The sequence below is a fragment of the Cydia fagiglandana genome, chromosome Z (assembly GCF_963556715.1).
Source record: "Cydia fagiglandana chromosome Z, ilCydFagi1.1, whole genome shotgun sequence".
NCBI lineage: Eukaryota > Metazoa > Arthropoda > Insecta > Lepidoptera > Tortricidae > Cydia > Cydia fagiglandana.
In genome coordinates this window covers 37,563,340-37,588,431 of record NC_085959.1, presented here as the reverse complement: position 1 = coordinate 37,588,431, position 25,092 = coordinate 37,563,340, and the positions used below count along the sequence as shown (strand labels likewise).

Sequence of the window (25,092 nt, the reverse complement as noted above, 5' to 3'; positions counted from 1 at the left end):
GCAATGCAATAACTGGAGTCCGTTTAAGCTCTGGGGCCTATTTCTCCAACGCTATTAGTCTAATATTATTATTCCACGAGACAAACTAATTATATTAGACCAAAACCGTTCGAGAAATGGGCCGCTGCACTGGATGCCTAGCGATCCGCATCCGCTCTATCTAAATCTAGCGGTGCATCATCACGTCTGTTAAGCCATTTATATAACTGACGTCTCGCTTCCTTTTGAACCGTCTCCGCTTCCGCATCCGCTCTGTCTAAATCTAGCGATGCGTCAGCACGTCTTCCAATCCAGGTAGATATCTGCCGTCCCGCTCTCATTGGTGGAACCTTTTCCCCTTCTGTATTCGCCCAATCTAAATATAGAAGAGCGTCGATGACCTTGTGGTGCACTGGCCTGCGAATACAAAAAAAACCGCAATTTAAAATCCACAAACTTATAACAGCACTGTGAAGTAGATTATGGGACGGTTCACGCTAGACCGGCCTGGTCCGGCCTAAGTCATCCGATACTTCAGATTTCTTTAAAAAGCATCACGTGATCACCAGTCAGTCCGATCTCATCACTGCCGTCACGCGCATCTCATGTAACTTTAAAAGTTGAGTTTCGAGATAATTACGTTTAAAGTTTTAAAGATTCAAATGCTGTTATCGTTGACGGCTCATTGTAATTTTTTTATTTTTTCTAATCTACATGTAGGAAAATATGGTCACAGAATAGGCCCTTTTTTTCGCATAATTGAATAGGTTTCATTGTATTCGAATTAAATGGTTCCGCATGATCAACTCTTCCATACAATAGTGGTCACACAAAGTCATGTAAGTCAAGTTATATGACATACGCGTGATCAAACGTGACACGTATTACTTGACCAATATTGTTGTCGTATAAACCAAGCGCTGAACCAGTCATGCCTAACTCCAGCAACTTAAGAAAGATGGTGATATTTTGGTTGTTTCAGTCATGCAACTCAAGTTAACTGAGTTGTGCATGACGCCATCGGCAAAAAAACGAAGTTACATGAGTTAACGGAGACTAGCGTGACACGGCAGATCATGAAAACAAAGTGTAGAACGCCTCGGTCCGGACCTGCATCTAGCTTGAGTCATCCTTAAACCGACAATTTATGAACTGTTAGTGTATCACTTAATTTTTTACCGTTACCTTTAAGTGACTATCTAATTGGCTAAGATTACACTTTTAATTAGCTTATATCGTGTCTGTTCCATCTATAAGAAAAATAAAGCTTTTTGAAAATAAAGGAATAATGGAGATATAGAATTCCATACCCACTATCTATATCATCACACTGCAAAGAAAATATGTGCATAAATAATAATTATATTAAAAACTAGCAAGGAAAAATAGTATTGTATAACACAACAAGAATACAATTATTTCTTGAGGTATAATCTATAATTTGTGTATTCCTAGGAAGTTTTAGCAACGTACTTGTACATTCGTGACAGCGACTAACAGCAGCGCCGCGGCGAACAAGAACAGCATTCCTCGAACCATTGTCAACTGGACAAGCAAAAATTTAACCCCATCAGCATAAAACTATACCAATACTAGCCCACGGATAAGTCAAAATGACAGATTAAGACAAATGATTATCTGCTACGAGTAATTGCGGCTGTGTGACGCATTAATGAATAACGCGTTCACGAAAAAGTGTGAGAAAAGGGCGGGTCTAAAAATCTATATTAAGTATGTGATGTAATTAATGGATGATCCCTTAGTATCCATCAAGCTAATGGCGTTATTCATAAATGTGTTACAAGGCAGAATGTCTACGATTCTGAGAAAAAAAAACAAAATCTCTGTACTTATGACTAGAAATTTTAATTCATTTCACTAATTTGCGCTTTCTTCATCCGATTGATGGAAACTGTTAATTTAGTTTTCCCTTCAATGTTCACAAAATAGCCTAGATAGTCCTGTCTCAATAATGTTGGTTGACGAAATCACAAATAGGGTTATGAAATTGCATTACGAACCTGAAGAAGAGAAGAGTGTATTTGGAAAATGGAATCTCATAATTTCTAAGTACGCATTTATAAGAAATGCAAGCGGGACTAGAGAGCGTGCCTAATTTTATCCATTATTGATACATAAGATAACGCAAATTGTGTTGTCACTTTCGGATAAATTGGCTAAGCGCGAGTGTTTTAATTTTTAGCAAGCCTAAATTGTTTTGTACTAAATAAGTAGAAGCATTAAGCAGATTTCCTGATCCGACCAGCCCGGTCACAGCGTCCTGTCCAAAAGGATCGAGGCGATGCTTAAGGCCCATTTATCGGACGGTATTAGTCTAATATTATTAGTGTGTTGCCATAGTAATCCGGGATACGAATTGACAGGGGCTCATTTCTCGAACGGTATTAGACTTATACCTATTATTAGTCCACAAACTGTCAAATCGTATGGGTTTCCATGACAACACACTAAATTAGCCTAATATGGTTCGTGAAATGGGCCCCAGCAGTTCGTAAAATTCGTTGGTAAAATTTTTGTGGAACCCAAACAAAAGACGAAGCAATTTACTGTCTAACAAGATTATTTTATGTATCATAGTCATTATGAATGAGTTTTGTGTACGAAGGTAATTGAACATACTTACCTTACATTGATGTGCTATATTGCGATACTTAACCCGCAACGAATCAATGAAACAGTAAAAACTTTCGCGTATCGAACATTTATTAAAACATTTTCTGTCTATCGCAAATACGTTTTGATGTCCTTTATTTTCGGCTACCTTTCCACTGACATGGAGATGAGAGGAGACGTGCGGGAATCAACCTAGCATTGGTTGTGATCCAGCGGAGCGGAAAAAATGCTATCATCTACGACTCAGTGAAAAGGAAGCCTAACACTGGTCTTGTTCGCGGATATATCACGGAACCTTCTGGGATACTGGCCATGTTTATTTTGAGTACTCCCTTATTTATTGTAAATAAAAATATATGTTCTATTATATAGAATTATTCTTGTGTTTATTCCAGAGGAGAATTCTTCTTTTAGAGACAGACCAAGAAAAGTCGGCAGCGGATTTGATAGCCTTTATAGTGCAAGTGTTATTTTAAACGTTTATGACGTATTAAATAATACTTGGAGTGTGTGGGTTATCAAATCCGCTGAACCTTTCTTGGTCCGACTCTAGGCTTCTAGCGTAAATTCAACTTCTATTTGGAGCCCAATCAGGGGCCCATTTCTCAAATGGTATTAGTCTAATATTATTAGTGTGTTGCCATGGCAACCCATACGATTTGACAGTTCGTGGATTAATAATATTAGTCTAATATCGTTCGAGAAATGGGCCCCAGATGTAACATTGTTACTGTAACTTGTTACGGATTTGATCATGCGTTATGAAGTGACAGTGCATGATATGCGTATAAACCAGATCAAAGCCATAACAAATTATTAAATTAGAAACGATTTCTTGGTGCCTGTGGTGGTGAAATTATACACAATAAAATCCAGTGAAAAGTTTTTTTTATTAGGTGCCTTTATATAAAATATAACTACGTCTAGTATACACAGGTTCTTATAAAATAATTATACATAATATAGAATGCCTTTCAAAAGCAATATTAGATAATATCTAATTTAAGGTGACGTAGGCCTAGGTCGATATGTCAAATAACTAAATGTCACTAGATAATGTTCTGAACGTATTTAAAATTAAACAGAAATTCTTACATATCGACTTTTGGCTACTTATCTTAAAAAAATAGTATAGGTAACTGGATTTTTGAATTAATATACTTTTTTGTTTTTTTTTTTCTGTTCTATCATGAGACCAGCCAGCAATTCAGATTAGAAACAGATCTCTTTTCCCCCATAAATCGCTTGATATGATTTAATGCCTACTTCAAATGAAATGTATTTGAAATATGGCGTAACGAAACTTTGAGAATTCTTTTTTTGTACCATTAAACCTTTTTTCAGTACCTATCCTTGTTACTTAGTATATTTCGTCTACAAAATCTATGAATTAATCGTCCTAAGACTTTAAAAAGAAATATGTTTGAATTTCTTTTCTTTTGATGTCGAACCAAACAAAAGAAATGCAACTTATTTCCAATCGAAAATGGTTTAAATTACAATGAAGCAATTAGTACTACGGTGGAGACCGTGGGCCTTAGTAGGTTACATCAAGTGCTGTTAAGTATGGCACGCTCCCATGTCATTGGTTAGTAGGAGCAAATATAGCATACACAGATTCTACATCTTATTAGCCTTAATTTTCTTTGAAAGGATCAATGTAGTCGTGCTTCAAAGCTAAAGTATTTAACTTTCATTTCGCTCATTGAATTATGGAAACTTTGCCTTCTTTTCCCGTATCCTGTATCACTATGCTATAATGCGAAATATCAGGGGCCCATTTCTCGAACGATATTAGACTACTATCTATTATTAGTCCACTAACTGTCAAATCGTTTAGGCTGTCATGATAACAGGCTAATAATATTAGACTAATATCGTTCGAGAAATGGGCCCCTGATCTATTACAAGCTAAAGTAAACATCTATTTATGTACAACACAAAGAGCAACATCATGTAATACAAATCTGCTTTAATTAATTTTTTATGTATTTGTTGTGAAATGGTTACGATTAACTAAACTCATTAAGTATTAACGTAGATTTAAACATGTAACAACACTTACAATGACCGCATGCTTTGGATCCGACCGATCAGTTAATATTGGGGCATTTCACAAAGGGGTCTCCATCGGGGACCTGACGCGTATAGCAGATAAAGTGTATAGCTTTCAAATAGAGCTCGACGGCTAATCCTATTGTCTATTGTTAACTAAAACCGCACGTGCTACTTACCTGCAAAAAATGGTCTTCATTATTCTATTTGGCACCTGAGCGCGGGTTAGTCCAACGCTCAAAAAAACATTGTAGGTGCGCTCTCCGATAACGCGCCTTTGTTACGCATCTCGATGACACATTTTAGACTGGTTCTGTAGCGTTCGACTCGCCGGCACTCAGTAACCGAAGTACGTATTTTTTGTGCAGGTGGTTGTGGCACGTGGCACGAGCGGTTTTACTTAACAATAGACAATAGGATAAGCCGTCGAGCTCTATTTGAAAGCTACACACTATAACTGCGGTCAAGACAGTGGCTCAGTCGCCCAAGTACCGCCTCTCTTGTTTTGAAATTAGATTGAATGAGGCACGATACCTGGCCTTTTTCTACCGAGCCACTGTCCCCTCCTTGATCCTACAGCTAACCTGCAGAAACCTGTATTAAATACACTTGAATTTAAAACTAACTTATTAAATTTTATCATGCCAAATATCGGATTCTCAGCTTTATTAGAAGTGTTAAAAAAAGCTTCTCCTGCCCGATATTTTCCTAGGATATTGGGGCTTTTCATAACTATAATGGAGCTTTGGCTCGGCCACGACATCGAGCGACTTGCGACGGCGGGAGCGATAACCATAGGTTGGAGAGAAAGGTCCGATCGCTGTGTCACGCTCCAACCTATGGTTATCGCTCTCGCCGTCGCAAGTCGCTCGATGTCGTGGCCGAGCCGTTAAAGGAGAATTTGTAAGCCTATACTCTGTATTTTTAAGGTATTTAAATAAATGTAAACAAACAATTTGTACATTTTCGAGTAGTTTTATTTTAGTATAGTTTTTGTTTGAAATTATCACATTTAAATTTTCACGTGTACCTACGTATGTTAATTCGGTTGTTTTAATAAAATTAGGCCCATTATTTAAAATAAATTATTTTGTACATTATGTAATATTAAGGGCCAGTTGTACAAAACCGTTTGACAAAGTCATCGTTAATACATTGCAGGTGTGAAACGTTTGACAGTTCTCTACGTAATGACATCAGACGCAGCCGTATTTAAAATTGGTCAGTTCTGTGATTGCACAAGGTGCAACCCACCCTTAACTTGTATTTAAGGACTATAAATTACATTGCAATTCTACTCAACTACAGGAAACGGATGTTAGAATAGTTGCGGGTATTTCCTTAATAGTTCAATGTCCTATTATTAACGGCAGATGATAAATTGAGGCCAAGGTATTAGATAATTTATTATAAACTTGCATAGAAATATAGAAATTTCGAGAAGACTAGTTGTCTACACAGACTAGCGCTTAACACTTTGATAATAGAGGCTTTGTTTAGATATTTTTGAACACCTTGGCCGCCCCAATATATCTGATGGCGACTGTACTGGAAGCAAAAAAAAATCTCTGTACACTGCACACATTAGTACTTTGATTGCAATATCACACAAAATTTCACGGTGGGTTGAATATCAATCCAAAAATATTATGTCGATTCATATGTTTCCAACAACTTTTGAGCCTAGTGGTAATTTCAATATAAGCCTCATATTTGAAGGTTTCTCAAAGAATATCTATTATGTCATATCATTTTATTTTAACAATTTCAAAAACATCAAGAATACCTAATCCGCTAAAATATTTGGTTCTATATACTTTAGTATGCTTAATGGTTACTTAGCCTAGATTGAGATCTTCCATGGTTAGTTATAATGGCAAGTGTGGATGGCGAGTCTGATATTACCTATACAAATATGCAGCTGTTTAAAAACTAGTTTGAAATTGACATCATCAACATCATGATAGAAAAGATCTTGTTAAGGCGGCAGATATACCTGACGTCAGGCTAGCAAGAGAGAGGAGTTTAGGTGTGACCCTATTTATCGACCCCTAATCAACTCCAAAATTCCTGCTTCGCACTGAAAAAACAGTGGAATGAACTGTTTCCTGCGGTATTTTCGGCCCGTAATGTTAAAAACTTCAAGTCAAGAGCGTATTCTCATCCTAAAAGCTAGCAACGCATTTGCAATCGGCGCTCGGATGGCCGGATTTGGATTACAGATATATTATGTCATTATCAGGGGCTCATTTCTCGAACGTTATTAGACTAATATTATTCGTCCACAAACTGTCAAGTCGTATGGGTTGCCATGTCAACACACTAATAATATTAGACTAATACCGTTCGAGAAATGGGCCCAGGTCAAATAAAGAGCATTTAATTTTAACATTATTGAATTTTTTATGATCAAAAGACATCAAAATTATAGGTACACTTATAATTAAAGTTAGAAGACTTCTTAGGAATACATTTACTGGCAACAGAGACTTATAGAATTCCCAAACACGACCTTGGTCCAAAACGTTTCGAAAAATGTATATCATTTACAGCTAACAAATCCAGAAGTATAAAGGTTTAATTAGGGTATAAAATGTGCCTAGAGAACTCACTACCAAATTCGTAAAGATCTGCATTAAGTAGGTACGAGTATATTGGTCTATTTGTTACGTTAGTTAGATCATGGGTTTTTTGGCGCAAATTGTAATATTTTCATGCCCTTTCTTTACCTTCACAGACGTCAGTCTAAGAGGTTTGGAGCTCCTATGTTAAGTATAGGGAGTAACTAAGTGATATTTTAACCTAATACAACATTTATTTTGGCTCATCGGCACCTTAATGTTCAAAAATTAATCTAAATTTATTAAATTACTGTTGTGGATAGAGTTAGACCAAAAAAAGTCTGCAGAGATTTTGGTAGTCCACGCAGTGCAAATGTTATTTTAAACGTCAAATTTCTATGAAATTATGACGTATTAAATAACACCTGCACTGCGTGGGCTATCAAAATCTCTGCAGACTTTTCTTGGTCTAACTGAAACTAATTATTGACCACAACGTTTAGCCTGACGGAAAAACAACTAAAAAGATTATGATTCTGGATTAGCAAAATGTCTAAGTGAAACGAAAAACATTTTCAATATTTTTCATAATAATGTAGATCTTAATGACGCTAAATGTCTAACCTACTATAATTTAGTAAGCGTAACTCCATTCAGGCTTAATTCGGCACCACCAAGTCTTCTGACTTCGATCCTTAATCTACAGTTGAACAATTATACAGTTATAACTTTTAAAAGTTCCGACTAGATAAACATGAAAACGATTGACATTTCAATGTCATTGGACTGCGGGTAATTTGAAGCTAGGGTTTCTCTTAATAATACCAATGTTCATAACAGTTCAACATCACTATGTTAATTGTCGAAGGCAAAGACTTTTACAGTCCAGTTTACGAATGACGACGGTTCAAGCAGCAAACCGACTGCCTCAGCTTTCCAAAGAAGCTGGTTTTCTCTTCGACGTTCGCATGGACGTCGATCATGCGCGGTGTTGCTTTCGTTGCTTCATCAGTCTTGCTTGCCCCGTTGGTTGCGTCTGGCTCCTCGTCGGATCACGTATCCGGGCCGGGGTAGCGAACAATAAGGTTCATGTCGTCATCATCAGGGTTGCACTTACGGACTTGAGTTGGCCCTTCGAAACGAGGCCTCTCACACAATTTGTTCTCGATGATGTTGACGCAAACGTCGGCGGAGACGCAACGACGCCCGTTTACAGGTTTTGAGTCTTCCTCTAAGTCAGATTGTTGATTTTCGTCCGCAGTGGCTTCTTCGTCTTCCTTATCTTCTTCATCTTCATCTTCGTCGTCACTGTTCTCTCTGCCTTCGAGGATCATGCGGTGCGTAGCTTCTTCCATCACACTATCAGTAGGAGCTTCATTAATGTTAGCATGTGAGAGCGAGAAGGGCAGCTTAACTGACAGTTCTCCGCCTATACCGCTGACGTTCAGTTTTATCTTCACGTAGTAGGACACGTAAATGGCAAACACGTTGCGGTCTTCGGGCGAGTTTGAATTGCACAGGACCGTGGATGCTAGACAGGCCCCGGTTTTTGAATAGGAATCCTCGAGGGCTATCCAATTCTTTGTGACACCTGTGAACAATGACTGGAGTTATACTACCTACGAATATTTTTAATGGTTAATCATTAACAATTTTGTAGTTAAACATAAATGAGCAGGGTTATATGCGTTAATCATTATTATGTGCTATGTGATTATGTGTTTGCTGTAACAGTCAACGCCATTTTTTTTCATCCTGATTTTAGTTACTTATATTATTTAAATATTGACTTGTACCTGCTTCCAAGTCTGATTACCTTTCTACGAATAGTGTGTGGATGCTCTTGACTTTAGGATTATTTTTAGACTTTAAGTCCCTTTAACGCGGAAAAGTATTACGAGTAAACCTGGCACACAAAAGTAGACTCTGTTTCAAGCTGAATGACTAACTTAAGTGAGAATGTTAATATTGAGTCTAATTTTTTATCCGTGATCGGGTTCTAAAGTAGTATTCCATCTTATGTCAAATCTTACCCCTGCTGGGTATCATTGTATAGGTTTCATCCAGCCGCTGTCCCGGCGGGACGAGAGTGGTGTCATCCTCGACCATTGCCACGTCGTTCTTAAACTTGCTGTCGGAGAACATGCAGACCTCTACGTGCTGAACCACCACCGCCTACACAAAGAACAAGGCTCTCACCCCGGCTAGGTATCATAGTGTAGGAGCCGTCGAGACTCTGCCCGGGCAGCACGGGGGTGTTGTCCTTCTCGAAGGCCACCACGTTCTTGAACTTGCCGTTCGAGAACATGCAAACGTCCACATGTTGGACGACCATTGCCTGAGGGAAGGACGTTAGAATTTTGAAACGCGGAGTTTATTGCCAATTCGTTTTGGAGTTTTAAAGGATTCCCAGTTTTCTTATCTCTTTCTTGCAATTTCTTTAATAAGGTAATTTAGGAATATCGCGCCATAGCCAATAAAACACCAATTAAGTAGCAGAGAGGTTGTCAAGACGTCCAAATGTCCTCTTAACTTAACTTACTTACTTCAAGTAATGATTGGGCTTACTTAAATTAATTTAGAATCTGTGAATAAATATGAGTTTTAATATAGGTAGGTACCTACTATTCGTCTAGTGTGGAGAAAAGCGAATAGAACGAGTGAAATCACACACACACACACACACCGGTAAAATTTTAGTAAGAAGAATCCCAAATATGAAATGATGCTGACAGTTTCATGTCTATGTACAGCATACTGCTTCTGTTAGTTAATGTGTGTGATTCTCGATCATGCAACATAAAATAAACATGTTTAGAATTTAATAATATGTAGTTTTCGTCCATACGTTTCTCGCAAGTATATCGGACACATTTATTCAATATCAATGAATGCCCGGTCCTGCATCAAAATTATACGTTACCTTGATGCGTCGAACAGTCTTGTTGGAGTGGTTGATGATGGAGAAGCTCACGATGATGGGCTCGCCGTGGTGGTAGGCGGACTTGTCCAGCCACGCTTCCAGCCTCAGTCTGTATAAAAATAATACCAGATGTACAGGTATAAAGGAGTCATATTTGAGCGATAGAGAGGCGGATAAATAAATTATTCGCGTTTTTCGCGGCAGGGCCTCTGACCCTATAGCAATATATGTATACTTCAAAGGCCAAAATAGAATCATAATTTTGACTGTAAGTTGTGACCGTGGCGTATCTAAACAGCGTATTGTAGGTAATCTGTATCCCCGACCCCTATAAAAGTTTATTCGGCTCGGAAGCACTCACAAAACCAGTTAATTGCCTTTAAAATTATGTCTTAAAGTTACGACGATTATGAATTCTTTGATAAGCCATTTAATGTTTGTAGATATTTTCAAAGTAAGATGATTCAAACAAGAAACTCGGAGGCATAGAGCCCATTTCAGATTTAATAACTTTTTACATTTTTAATCTTATTTTGATACGACCGTGAGGAACGCTCATGAACGGGGCATGCAAAATGATTATTTCTATTATATTTCTATTTCGTATATATTATTCGTTCCTTATTTCCCTCAACAATAATATGATCAGAAAGCACTATACTTACATGTGAAATGTTCTAAAATGATGTACTCACCGACCGTCGCAAAGCAGGAACGGTTTTTCAACGACCACGCGAGGCGCGGCCGGCTCTGTAGGGTTGGAGCTTTCGCCTGCTTCTGCGGCTAAAAATACATGTACTTCAACATCAAAAGTTAATTCTCTAAGCGTCACTTGCACCATCCCACTAACCGGGGTTAACCAGTTAAACTGTTAACGCAGTGTAAAATTGTTCTGGTAACCATGGGAACTCCAGGTTTAACCGGATAACCCTGGATGCAAGTGGCGCTAGCTGGCGCGGGTGCACGGAGCGGGCGCACGCACGAGAAGTTACTGAACTTAGATAGAATCTGTTACACGCGTCCGCGCCTGTAATGGCTCCTCTACACGATGGGGCAACACCGACCACTCCAAGGGACACAGCCATGTAGAATGAGACAGCAATATCACTTGCTCCCTCTAACGCATAAATGCGTCCCTTGGAGTGGCCGGTGTTGGCCCATCGTGTAGAGGAGCCATAAGCGTTGCTCATACTATTTTTCGCTAAGCCGCTCACCCGCTCCTTGCTACAACGCCAGCTCTGCTAGGCTAGCGGATTTGTCAGAGGCTGTGGTAGCCCTAGATAGAAATTTAGGATTTACGAACCGCATCGCCTAGCAAGTGTGATGAAAAAATTCATTAATTAGAGCCCTAAATCGTAATTTAGGATTGGATAGGAGTGTGATGAAAAGATACATTAATTCCAGACTTAGGTCACAAATGTAGGATTTACGGACCGCATCCCTTACGTGTAATAAATAACACTCAGAAAACAGCACTAAATACACGTGCCTCATTTTTTTAGCATTTTAAAAATGGTAAACAATCTTGGCGTGTCTCTCTTTATTGAAAAACGCTTTTTAAATTATAGTACATGACTATTATTTATGAAAGTAAAATATTGATCATCTAATGCTATATAATTTATTACACAAAAGGTTAATGGTACATAAATAATCATACAAAAGTAACTTACATATATCTAAATATTAAAATGTTTTAATCTAAAAGACATCCGCGGGCTGTACCGGGTGCAAAGGTGCTATCTAATTGTTACATACCTTATAAGATTTACTGTGACTTATTTTTTAAAATCGTTTTAGATTGTTTACCTTTTTCCTAATGCTAAAAAAACGAGGCTCATGTGATCCACGACCTGCACATGTGTTCACGTCAGTACCTACTAACTCGACGGTGACGTAAGCGGACCGCAGAGGTTCGGAAATGAGTTTTGCGCAAACAAAAGACCATCGATTTCCTGTGCTTCAAAGTTCAAACCAAGATGAATGGACCCAAGTTTCGCCACCGTGTATATGAAAAGTTGTAAGTGGTTGTTGTTTGTATGAAATTACGCCTTTTCTAGACAGTATGTGCACAAATGTGGGTCTTGTGGGTCGGTAGGTACGTACATGCTTTGTTATGTCCCTACAAGCATAACGAGCAAAATTTTACATTGGAAAATTTATTCAAAAGTTTTGTGTAGGTACTCGTATAGTAGGACAGTAAAGTACAACGCCATTCTGTATACATCAGGTTGATTATATTATATTATTTGACAAAAGCACATATTATATAAGCACTTTTTACCACCGTTTCTATGATAGAGGATGCAAAACAGCAGACAGATCGCGACGATAATGATGTCCGTTTTTAGGGTTCCGTACCCAAAGGGTAAAACGGGACCCTATTACTAAGACTTCGCTGTCCGTCCGTCCGTCCGTCCGTCCGTCCGTCCGTCCGTCTGTCCGTCTGTCTGTCACCAGGCTGTATCTCACGAACCGTGATAGCTAGACAGTTGAAATTTTCACAGATGATGTATTTCTGTTGCCGCTATAACAACAAATACTAAAAACAGAATAAAATAAAGATTTAAATGGGGCTCCCATACAACAAACGTGATTTTTGACCAAAGTTAAGCAACGTCGGGAGTGGTCAGTACTTGGATGGGTGACCGTTTTCTTTTTGCTTTTTTTTTGTTTTTTTTTTGCATTATGGTACGGAACCCTTCGTGAGCGAGTCCGACTCGCACTTGCCCGGTTTTTATTTTTAATTATCAATAGGTTTTAGTTACCTATTCGATCTATTTCCGATATTATACTGATACGTCAGTGTAAAAGTGACGTTTTTGGTTAAAGTAACGTCACTTTTGACACTGACAGATCAGAGCGCCTACCGCGAACCACGTTCGACGTGTTGCCTCCCTGTCACACTTACGTACGAATTTACAAGTGCGATAGAGAGGCAACACGTCGAACGTGGTTCGCGGTAGGCCCTCTGTAGTACCTATCATCATATTGGAACCAGATCGAGTAACTAAAACTCGAATTGGCCTGTTTGTTCTAAATTACGAGTACCTCTTATAATAAAAGTTACTTCAATTTATTCAAAATAGGTAATTAATTCGAGCTTAAGTATTCCTAAGGGCTGACTATACCTAGAATTACTAATTACACTTAGTATCTAGGCGGATTAACTTTTCTCTGTATTTTTATTAATGCTAAGTTTTAATTAAACCTTTTATTTCGCAAATTAAAAGAGCAAAACTTTATTCACCTATTCTGTGAGTATTTTAGGAGACCATTCTTGTATTCCACGAAAACTCCATAAAACTCTGTAAAAATTCTGAAATTTTTATTTTGTTTAAAAAGTGTGATTTCGCTTATTGCAATATCCTATTTATATACAACCGCGTAGCAAAAAATGGATTGAAATAAATTGTCAAAGCACAGGAAAATTCGACGGTCGGCATTTCGAAACCCGTTTTTTTTCTTATTCTCTATTGTGTCACAACCATGTTTTTTCGACTTTATGTTTTTTTTTACCTGTGCTGAGAAAATTTATAAAACAATCCGCGAGCCGTCGCTTGGCAGGCAGACATGAAAGCCTCGAGCATTTCAACAGCGCGTCGCTTACGTCACACTAGTTCAATACTAATAATAATGCTAGGAAGCCGAATAATTTTGACTCTCTTTATAATTTTGAGCCAAGCCATAAAATAAGAAATGGCTCCCTAGCATTCATAAGTATTAAAGTAGTAGCGTTATGTAAGCGACCCTGGTAAATTGCTCTTACACCTCACGGTTACCGCAGTTTTCCTGTGTCACTCATACTGCTTAGCATAACAACCGTATGTGCATTTGATAATTCATTCAAGTGTGTACCTTGTTCTTAAGCAATAAAGTATGCAGTTGAAGAAGTTTCCAAATACACATACGGTCGTTATGCGGAGCACGTCACTCTGACACTTATATGACTGACACGGGTAAAACCTCGAATCGTGTTACAGATGTAGGTAGTGTATAATTGTTTCCATCGTATTTTCACGGAAACTTACAAACGTGTCTTGCTATTTCAGTCAGTCTCAGTACAAAAAATACTGACATTGACTGAACTAGCATGACAAATACCAACGTTTCCGAGAAAATACGATGGAAAACAATTATGTAGTACCCCTGTAGTGCATGGCCGTATGAAAATATCAATGTCAAAAAAACATGTTTGTACAAACTTTTCTTCAAATGTTGCAATAACTTGTACTTATCCCTAATGATACAAGTATACACAAACAAATAATACAGCAGGAATAATGATTTCTTCTGAATCCGACCGCTTCCTATAATATAAATTCCCTTTTACCGCTACAGAATTTTAACCCCTTTTTTGACAAATTTATTTAAAAAATAATGTAAAATCACAAAATAAACAAATAAAAATCTATGAAAATAATACAAAAATAGGGTAAGTAATATTTAATGTCAATACGGGTATTTTTAAGTGCGGCTGGCCTTCACATTGGGATCTATTTGCACATTGATTAGTGTTTATTGCGACTATTGCGAGTTCAATTTTGCTACTTGCGTTTAGTGGCAAATGTACGAACTCACACTAAGCACTAATCAATGTGTAAAATGTAAAAATCAGCCACAGAAAACCTGTAGCCACATTATCCGTATTGACCATGACCTTGACCTTTTAGCGAGATACGTTGCCAAGAAAAGGGTTACATTTTATATCGTATCGCTCTTTACTAAGATTACATTGTACGGAAATTGATTGTTTCTCATCGGTACTTTTGTACAAACAGGAACCCTCCTTTACATCTGTGGACCTTATTACAATAGGCGTAAGGTCCACCGATGTACAGTTAACATTGGGGACGAAGGTATACGGTAATTTTTCAAAGAGGCAGAACAGACGTGTTTACCAGCAATCAGATTTGGGTGTGAAATCCTCTTAGATGCAGTCGCAGTCGCAGTCTTAGTCGCAGTATGTTTAGGAAATTCGGCTAACAAGGTAGAAACGTTTTTCTTGTGTATCTACGTAGACTTATATTGAATAAGGCGTGAGCAAAATTATCTCAAACAAGCAAGATTTACAGGTCTATTAAATAACAAAATTCATGTTAATGATCATTGTAGCAGTAACGTGCTGTTATTCGGCGACAATCGTTCCTCTTTATCAAGGATCTACACCGCCGCTCTGTCACATCAGGGGCACATTTCTCGAAAGGTATTAGACTAATATTATTAGTCCATGAGTTTCCATAGCAACACACTAATAATATTAGTCTAATATCGTTCGAGAAATAGGCCCCACTAATGCAGCTGTTGTGTCGTTGAAATCTGAATGTCACCTTAAGTTATCATATTGACATATTGTTTTTTGTCACGATGGTAACATTAAATGACATCATTAATTCCGCAATGAAAGCGAGATGCAATGCTTTAGTGTTTCTTCTCTTTCAGTAATACACTTTGATCGTAGAACCTGGTCCCCTTTATAAGGCCGAGTTAGACTAACATAAGAACTAACCTGGCTGTTCCTTGGAAGTCTCTTCCTGATGTTTTTTCCTTCCTCTTATCCTAGAAAAAAACAAAGCATTTTAATATTAAGCATATATTGGTACTGGTACTAATGAAGAGTGGTCCAAAAATACGTTAATTATTAATTTAAAAAAATGTTTCTTGTCGGTTGTAAAAATTCCATTAAAATTAAAATTATAACCATTTATTTAACCAATACAAAATATATTACCTAAAATATTCTATTCAGTTTTGATACACAAAAGCAAAATTTTGTCACAATTTTTAACAATATGCCGCAGTCAAAAATAATTGGCAAAGTATTTTTAGGACACCCTACCCTGAAAATACACAAATACCTGGTATTTAAAAAAATATATCTTACACTTCTTTTATTCAGCTGAAAAATAAAACTCAAAATAAATTTGCTTTTTACAAAAACATAATAGTGGAAGTATTTTTCCTCAGCGCAAGTACTTATTTATTAGTTGCTCTGTACTTCGTTTTATTAAATTCCATGCTCATAATAAAGTTAAATATAACTTTCAACTTTTGCAGAACTGACTCTTGAAATAAAACATAATACCTATTCGTATTTACATTTATTTGAAAATACGTTTTCATTTCCCAGAAAAAGGGATGTAGAGATAAACCGAAATAAGTGTGTAACGATTATGATAGCATACAAGCAGTGCAAGTGTTACTTATAAGTAATAATTTCATAGAAGTTCGATGTATAAAATAATACTTGCACTGCGTGTGCTATCAAGATCATTGCAGACTTATCTTGGCCTAAACGGGTGGTGATTTTTTATATTTCTAATTAATAACTTGAAACATCAATTAAAGTGGGTATTCAAAACCCTCCATATCAAATGAGTGTGACTGTATATTTCTATTCAAAATAAATCAACAACAATAATTAGAAAAAGTTTGACATTATATGTATTTGACCCTTATAATAATAGACGTTAGCCTAAGGCAGAAGAAAATACATTATTATCCCGATCTCATTGATATTCTGTTGAATAATAAGTGCCAGCCCAATTCTATCCCGAGAATTGACATTTATTTCAATACCAGTGTTATTTCCGTTCCAAAAGAAACACTTCATTTTATCCAATCTTTTTGAGGTCACAGGTTTTAACGCGAAAAATATATCAGGAGAGATTTATTGTTGAATCAAAATATGTTTCATCAGTATTTCCCTGTGTGTTTTTCCCAGAATTTTAAAGACAGGATATAAATTATGGGCGTTTATTATACTTAGGTTATCAAAGTTTCACATAGCGGCCACTTGGCGGCCATATTTGATGACGTAAATCAGAAAATTTTGGCATCAAAGACTGGTAGGTACTTTAACATTGTAACATGTAGGTAACCTCTAAATTCCACAACTAACTTTTAACATAGTGCTGTAGGAAAATACTGTTGCAGTAATACTGATGTAATGCCATCACATATATCGGAGTGGCCAAGGTGTTCACAAGGTGACCACGCATCTATAATATTGTCAAGGCGTTAGAGTACGTGTTCAGATATTTTTGAGGCTGATGGCGACTGTACCTGAAGAGATAGACATGCATATACATATACAGTGGAACCTGGTTAATTGGCACCTGGATAAATGGAAAACCTCAATAATTGCAACCTAAAGTCCGGTCCCGGTCCCTTGAGACCAAAAGGCCTCTATAATTGAAATTTTGGAACCTCTATAATTGCAATTTAGATTTTAGTGCTTTCGGTAATTTTGCCTCTGTAATTGACCACATCGCAACTAAGACCTCGATAATTGACACTGTCTTAAAAAAATCCGTTATTTTTGCTCTTTTTTTACCTCTATTATTGAAACGAGTCTTACTTATTACCTCTATAATTGAAATGTAGTTGTTGTAGACAGCAGAAACAATATTTTAATAGCAATGATCATTTTATTTATATCTTCATCCAGAATTCAATTTATTTATTGGGTATCTATCACAGCCTGTAGTAGGTGAAATAGTCTTGTTAAAATCAAAAACAAAGTAGGTATGCTTTTTACATTCTAATAAAACTTTCTTCTACAATTCAATGGAATTTTTTAAACCCAAATGATTAATAAGAAAATAAAGTAGTAATTAAATAATGTAGTGTAAAAGTGCAAGTGTTGCCAGAAGCTATATATAGCTTTTTTATAGACTAGAAACCTAGAACGTAAGCGTGTAAATCTACTTTCAATGGTTATTTGCACCTCTATAAAAGAAATTTGTCAAAACGCAACCTCTATTAATGAAAACCTCTATAATTGACCCAACGATTTTTTGAACCTCGTTAATTGACACGACCTGCTTAAATGAAAAACCTGGTTAATTGACAAAAAATGGCCGGTCCCTTGAGATTGCAATTATCCAGGTTCCACTGTACTCGAAAAACAACCTTCTTACGGCAGTCGGCAAAAAAATATTGTCAATATAAGCATTGTACTTCAAAAGTAATCGTTGACCAACAGACGAAATAGGTAGTTGATTTCACTTGAGTGGTCACTCATGTATCCTAAGTATTTATCGGGGTAGAAAATTGTCGTCCGTAATCCGTAACCTAAAGAGAAAGCGGCCACCCCCTCTACCAAAAGGACGAGTATTCATAGGACAGCTTAATAGACACAGACATATATCAACCTCGTAAGACCCAAGACAATTTTTGCGCCTTTGAATTTGGAACTTTCTTTTATTGCTATCAGAGTTCAAAACTCGAATTTAATTTGTACTTGTGCAAGTACGCAGGGACTTACGAGTTACGATTGTTATTTTTATAAAACCAAGTGGGCGATGGTGTTACTAAAGTATTTATACTCGTAGCTCATCTTTCATTTGTTTTTCATTGGAAAAAAAACATGTGTTAGGTTATATTTATACCATAATCAAGACATTAAACTGAATTTTCACATATTTTTGACCATCTGGGCCGTTCCGATGTATCTGATGGGTTTACCTTAGGTAGCCTAACGAGTTACTGTGATATTACTACACCTTATAAAACAAAGTCCCCCGCCGCGTCTGTCTGTGTGTGTATTTGTAGGTTTGTTCGCCATGAACTCAAAAACTACTGAACGGATTTTCATGCGGTTTTCACTTATCAATAGAATTATTCTTGAGGAAGGTTTAGGTGTTTAATTTTTTAACCCTTGCGAAGCCGCGGCGGGTCGCTAGTATTAAATACTTAATTTGACCATGTCGTTGTTGAGTCTAAGCCTAAGCTAATCCGCAAATATTATCTCAGTGTAGACTACGCAATTAATTTAGCCTTGTGTTTTAATAATACTTTTATTCCATAGTTTGGATCCTCCAGAGGGATAAACAACAAACAACTTGATAACATCACTTGATTTGAACTTGAAGTATGATTTCATCAATAATATAACAAATTCTCCAGTCAATTCACTTTCGGTGATAACAGTTTCAATTGATGGTGGGGGCTGACCGGTCCGTGTAGGAGGGTCGCATTCTATACCTAATTCGATACCGATAAAATGAATTAAAATTTATCGGGTATAGCATTTTACATCAATTTTACACGCGAGCTAGGCCGTTGGCTCTGGAAATAGAGGGATTCGAGTAGTTCCTGGTACAAGGACTGACCTTGGTAATCCAGCGTGGAAATGCTTCGCACCGGGAACGGCGGAAAATTTTTGTTTTAATTTTATATTGTTATTTTATTTTTACCAGAAAATAATGTGGTTTATGATTACCGAAGGTGGACTGACGACCTGGTAAAGGTCGCCGGAGTCCGCTGGATGCGGGTGGCGTGGCGCAAGACCGATCATTGTGGCACTCTCTGGGGGAGGCCTATGTCCAGCAGTCGACGTTCTCTGGCTGATATGATGATGATGATGATGATTACTTAAGATGTATGTAGTCTGCCGTGGTTGCTATAGCCAAAAATACCACATGTCGCCTAAAATTAGGCCATGCTCCAGTAGTCCTTCAAATGTCCCGCGTCTCCGCTGACATATTATAATGTGCATTATGAACGCTCAAGCGAGCGCCCCGTTTCCGAAAGCCGTAATTATAGCAGGCGCCGTAGTATTTAAGCTAATAGCACAGACATAATTAATTAATAATAATAATTGTTGCGTTTAGAATAAATTTCGCTTTTAAGCGTTTAAAAACGGACAGGCAAGGCGCTGTTGGCTTCGGCCCCACGCACGCCTCCCAAAGGTCCGGGACCCCATGGTCCCGAAATATGAAAAGACAGACATATAATAATAATACATATACTGTGGGCTGTAATAATAAAATCTTTGAACCAGAAGCAAGACACCTTAATATGATTATTGCGTAAATGTCAATCGAAAAATAATAATCACTTAATATTTGTTGGTACTTGGTACCTGAAATTTAGATATGAGCAATATTATGCTTGACTGCAGCGATTACTTTTTTTATTTTTATAACACAAAAAGACATGATATCGCTCCCGGACACGCGCTTCATAATCATTAAGGAGCCCACTGATTAACAGTCCGCCGGACGGTATCGGCCTGTCAGTTAGAACAAAATTTTGACAGTTCCGAACAACTGACAGGCCGATACCGTCCGGCAGACTGTTAATCAGTGGGCCCCTTAACCTTTATTGTTTGTGAGAAATGGGTTACATTGCCAGTAATTACTATTGTAACAATTTATCATGGATTCACCAAGGCTCTACCTTTACAGGTGTACAAACAAACATTTCCTATGGACTTCCATTCCGCTCACGCTTACGCTCGGTGAGAGTGTAGTGTACCTATCGGGAACGCATGTTTATCCAAAGAAGAATATTTATAAATGTAATATGTTTTATGTAATCTATTGTTAAAACTTCAAAGATTCTCTAGTCTAGGGTATCGGCGCGGCGCTGTACATATTCAAAATGCAAAATAGCTGGGAGGACGCGACTAAACACCCAATAGGTATAATAAGTAAACATATTAAATACCTACCTATCCGAGTGAAATTTTTTACCAAATGTTAACAAGTTTAATTATTTCGAACTCTGGATTGGAATTGACAGGGAGAATTGACCCGAAAGTTTAATTTCCCCAACTGAATACTCTTTATTGCATACCTAGCCTCGTTTTCATCAATGGATGCCTTTCTTTTAAATGACGCGCCATACGGCCCGACCGGACGGACGACTTCTAATTAGGTATCCCTATTTGTTAACGTACTTGATTTACGTACAGTATTATTAACTACAGAGGGCTTAATTACTCATGTAAATTTATACTAAAGGTAGGTAGGAGCCGGGTATGTCCTTAAATTACGTCCAAGAACACCGGTGGACGGGCAGCAGCGTCCCTCAAATTCGGTGTACTCGACTGCGATCGCCAACCCGCCTGCCAAGCGTGGCGATTATGGCATTCACCCCCCATAAGGGGGAGGCCTATGTTCAGCAGTGGACGTCTTAAGCACTGGTCCCACCGCGAGCTAGTAAGCTATGAGCTATCGGCTATAAACACGAACAAAAGATAAGCACTCCCGTGTAAATAAAAGAGACACGGCGATATTTATAGTTACTCGCCCAGCGGTGAGCTATAAATATCTTTTGTTCGTGTTTATAGCCGATAGCTCATAGCTTACTAGCTCGCGGTGGGACCAGTGCCTTATGGCTGAGATGATGATGATGATGAGGTAGGTACCATTACATATTTTCCAAATCATCATCTTCCTCGTATTCTTTACCGGCTTCTTACCACGGCCCTCGGGAGCCTGAGGTCCGCTCAGCAACTTATCCCATGAATTGGTTTAGGCAATTAGTTTTTACGAAAGCGACTGCCACCGCTCCTTCCAACCCATAGGGATAGGGGAAACTAGGAATTATAATTTACATATTTTGCTAAATAATAACACGTTGTTTATTAGTGTCAAAAATCATAGTTAGGGACTTGTATACATGCAAGCACATGTGCGTATTTTCACATTTTTTTTCCATGACGTATTTTTCATATTTTTATACAAAACAATAAAATAATAATATAGATAAAATCAGACCTAGAAAAGTCTGCAGCGATTTTGATAGCACACGCAGTGCATTTGAAACGTCAAACTTCTATGAAATTATGACGTCCGGTCTATTATGTTGTCCGGTTTTTTTACTGGAACCCTGTGGTGTGCAGTCTTAAACTGAACATGGCCCGACATCCCCTCGGCTACTTTTTATTTGATATTATTAGTTTTTTAAAGAGCGATATTTTTGTTGCTTTGACATCATCGGTGTTTGTATTCACAATATAAGTAAACTCCCATACTCATACGAAATATTTAATGTCGCGTCACGATCGGAGCGTGTAGCGCGCCCTTAAATGATCAATACTCATGTTCATGTAGGTACGTCGTACACCAACTGGTTAGCATTCAAAAGTGACCTGGAGGTGGAACTGGGAGACCCTAAAGGCAAGTTAAACTCTATTATTGACATAGAACTTGAAACAGACAGAATAGCACAAGCTGTCTATACAGCTTGGACAAACAACTGCCCGGAAAAGAAAATCCTGGCGAAGAAGGTGCCCTGGTGGAACCCGGAGATTGCAAAACTCCGGAAGGAAACCAGAGCTGTCTTCAATGATGCTAAAAGGACCAATGACTTCGAGCATTACGCGCGAAAACTCACGGAATACAGCAAAGCTGTGAGGAAAGCAAAAAGGAAAGCATGGATGAACCATTGCGATCAAATCAGGTCCATACCGGAAGGCATGAGACTTACAAAGGCACTAGCTGCAACAAAGTCAGTTCCACTCACTTCCATCAGAAGAAGTGACGGAAGAATGACTGAAACGGGGCTAGAAACCCTCAAAGTTATGTGTGACACACACTTCCCAGGCTCGATAATACATCGGAGCGTAACGGACGATGTAGCAACCGGTGCAATGGAACAATCCATCAGCACGACCAGGTACAACTGGGACACGTCTAAAAAGGTAGTAGATCACGATAAGATACATTGGGCACTATCCACATTTCAACCATACAAAGCCCCGGGGCCAGATGGAATCTACCCCATACTACTACAAGAGGGCGCTAATGTACTAATACCGCACTTAGGTAGACTGTACAGAGCGTGCATAGCCTTCGGACACGTACCGCGTGTGTGGAGGATGGTAAAGGTAACGTACTTGCCTAAACCAGGCAAAGCAGATTACACAGAAGCCAAATCATACAGGCCGATAAGTCTGTCATCGTTTTTCCTCAAAACACTGGAGAAACTGGTAGACAGACACATAAGGGATGGTCCTCTTAAGAGGCATCCGCTGCACCAATTGCAGTGTGCGTATCAGCCGGGTAAATCGACTGAAACGGCACTACACCTGGTGACAACCAGAGCGGAACAGGCGATAGAGAACAAAGAACTATGTCTGGCCACTTTTATAGACGTGGAGGGGGCATTTGACCGCACCACGTATCAGGCAATCAATATTGCAGCATCTAAACATGGCATAGAACCAACAATCTGTAGATGGATTGGTACTATGCTAAATAGCCGACTAATAAAATCCTCCCTTATGGGAGATGAAATATTAGCTACGGCTACGAAGGGTTGTCCACAGGGTGGGGTTCTCTCACCAACTCTCTGGAGTCTGGTAGTTAACTCACTGTTGGAAGAACTAAACAAAGGCCCAATACATACGGTAGGGTACGCAGATTATTTAGTGATTCTTGTAAACGGGAAATTCCCGGGAACAGTATCGGAAATCATGAATAAAGCACTGAAGCAAGTGGAAAGATGGTGCAACTGTCATCAACTCTCCATAAACCCAGGCAAAACAGTAGTAATACCGTTTACCAGGAAAAAGACCCTTAATGGCATGAAGCAGCTGAAGCTTTATGGAAGGGTACTGGAAATGTCCAATGAAGTGAAATATCTAGGCGTTACACTAGATAAAGAGCTGAACTGGAGAAAGCATGTCGAACTAACAACCACCAAGGCACTTAGAGTGTTTGGAATGTGTAGATCGGCTTATGGCAAAACGTGGGGTCTAAACCCAAAGGTACTAAGATGGATCTATACCATGATGGTAAGGCCTATCATCTTGTACGGATGCCTGGCATGGTGGCCAAGGACACTAAAGAGCACATGCAGGGATGCCCTTATGAAAATACAAAGAACGGCATGCATGGCTATTACTGGTGCGTTTAGAACGACGCCAACAGCGGCGATGGAGGTACTGCTAGACCTCTCGCCGCTACACCTAGTGATACAATCTGAGGCGCGGAAATCGCTACACAGGTTGACCCTAACAGGACTCTGGAGCGATAGCAAGCCAAAGACCAAACACACAAACATGGAATGCGACAATTTCATGGAAAGGATTACGAACATGGGCTGCGATAAGATGCAACCCAAGTTTGTGTTCCATAAGAATTTTAACGTTAAAATTCCAACAAGGGCTGAGTGGACCGAAGGTCTTGAAGCACCAATCTCTGATGAAAACGACATTATATGGTACACAGATGGGTCTAAGACAGAATCTGGTACGGGGGCAGGTATTTATGCAAATGACTTTAGTAGTAGCATAAGCATGGGCAATTACGCCACTGTCTTCCAAGCCGAGACATTCGCTATAATTGCCTGTGTTCATGAGAATATAGTTAGGCGAACCCAAGGGAAGAATATCTATATACTCAGCGACAGTCAGGCCGCTCTCAAAGCGCTCGAAGCTCCCAGAGTGGACTCTAGACTGGTATATAATGGCGTCCAAGCTCTGAACCAGCTTGGAAGGCAAAACAGGGTGCAACTGGTATGGATCCCAGGGCACGAGGGATTCATAGGCAATGAAAATGCAGATGAACTCGCCAGAGCCGGATCTGTAAGTAACCTTATAGGTCCGGAACCATTCGTGGGGCTCTCACAGGGAACCATCACAACGGCTATTAAAGACCATACCAAGACTAAACACCAGGAAGAATGGGATAGTCTGACGGGTCTAAAGCATGCAAAGCTCTTTATGCAAGGAATAGACTCCGGCTGGAGCAAAAAGCTTTGGAAACTTAGCAAAAGACAACTCCAAATCATAACGGGGGTGTTTACTGGCCACTACGGGGTCAAAGGATTTCTGGCCAAGATGGGACACTCTGACAACACCGATTGTCGTATGTGTGGCGAAGAGGAAGAGACAGTAAGACACTTAATGTGTGAATGTCACGCCCTCGCCAGACAAAGAATGAAGGACTTTGGAGCAGGATACCTGGAACCAAAGGACTTTAAAACGCTACCCATGAGCTCCATCATCCGACACATGGATATGGTGGGAAAAGCTCTTGAGTAGTTGACGGATCTCTTCTAGGGGGTAACTGCACAAAAGATCCCTATGGGTCGAAGTGTATCCGCAAGGGCCCCCGAAAACAATAAGATAAGATAAGATAAGGTACGTCGTGCTCTGCGTGTATAATAGACCCTAGGGTGCAATTTGCGAAGGCGAGGGAA

The 25,092-nt window shown here is 38.7% G+C and overlaps 1 protein-coding gene across 1 annotated transcript in view; it reads right to left on the bottom strand.

Moving 5' to 3' along the window:
• Positions 1-7,808: 7,808 nt before the first annotated feature.
• LOC134678127 (phosrestin-2-like) overlaps positions 7,809-25,092 on the bottom strand; it is an 80,833-nt gene continuing 63,549 nt past the window's right edge. Inside the window, exons 8-13 of the mRNA XM_063536576.1 lie at positions 15,336-15,350; positions 13,935-13,944; positions 10,848-10,935; positions 10,153-10,261; positions 9,429-9,567; positions 7,809-8,820 (exon numbers count right to left, since the gene is read on the bottom strand). Of these exons, the coding sequence (XP_063392646.1) occupies positions 8,282-8,820; positions 9,429-9,567; positions 10,153-10,261; positions 10,848-10,935; positions 13,935-13,944; positions 15,336-15,350 (900 nt within the window). The 3' untranslated portion in view covers positions 7,809-8,281. The remainder of the gene's footprint in view (positions 8,821-9,428; positions 9,568-10,152; positions 10,262-10,847; positions 10,936-13,934; positions 13,945-15,335; positions 15,351-25,092) is intronic.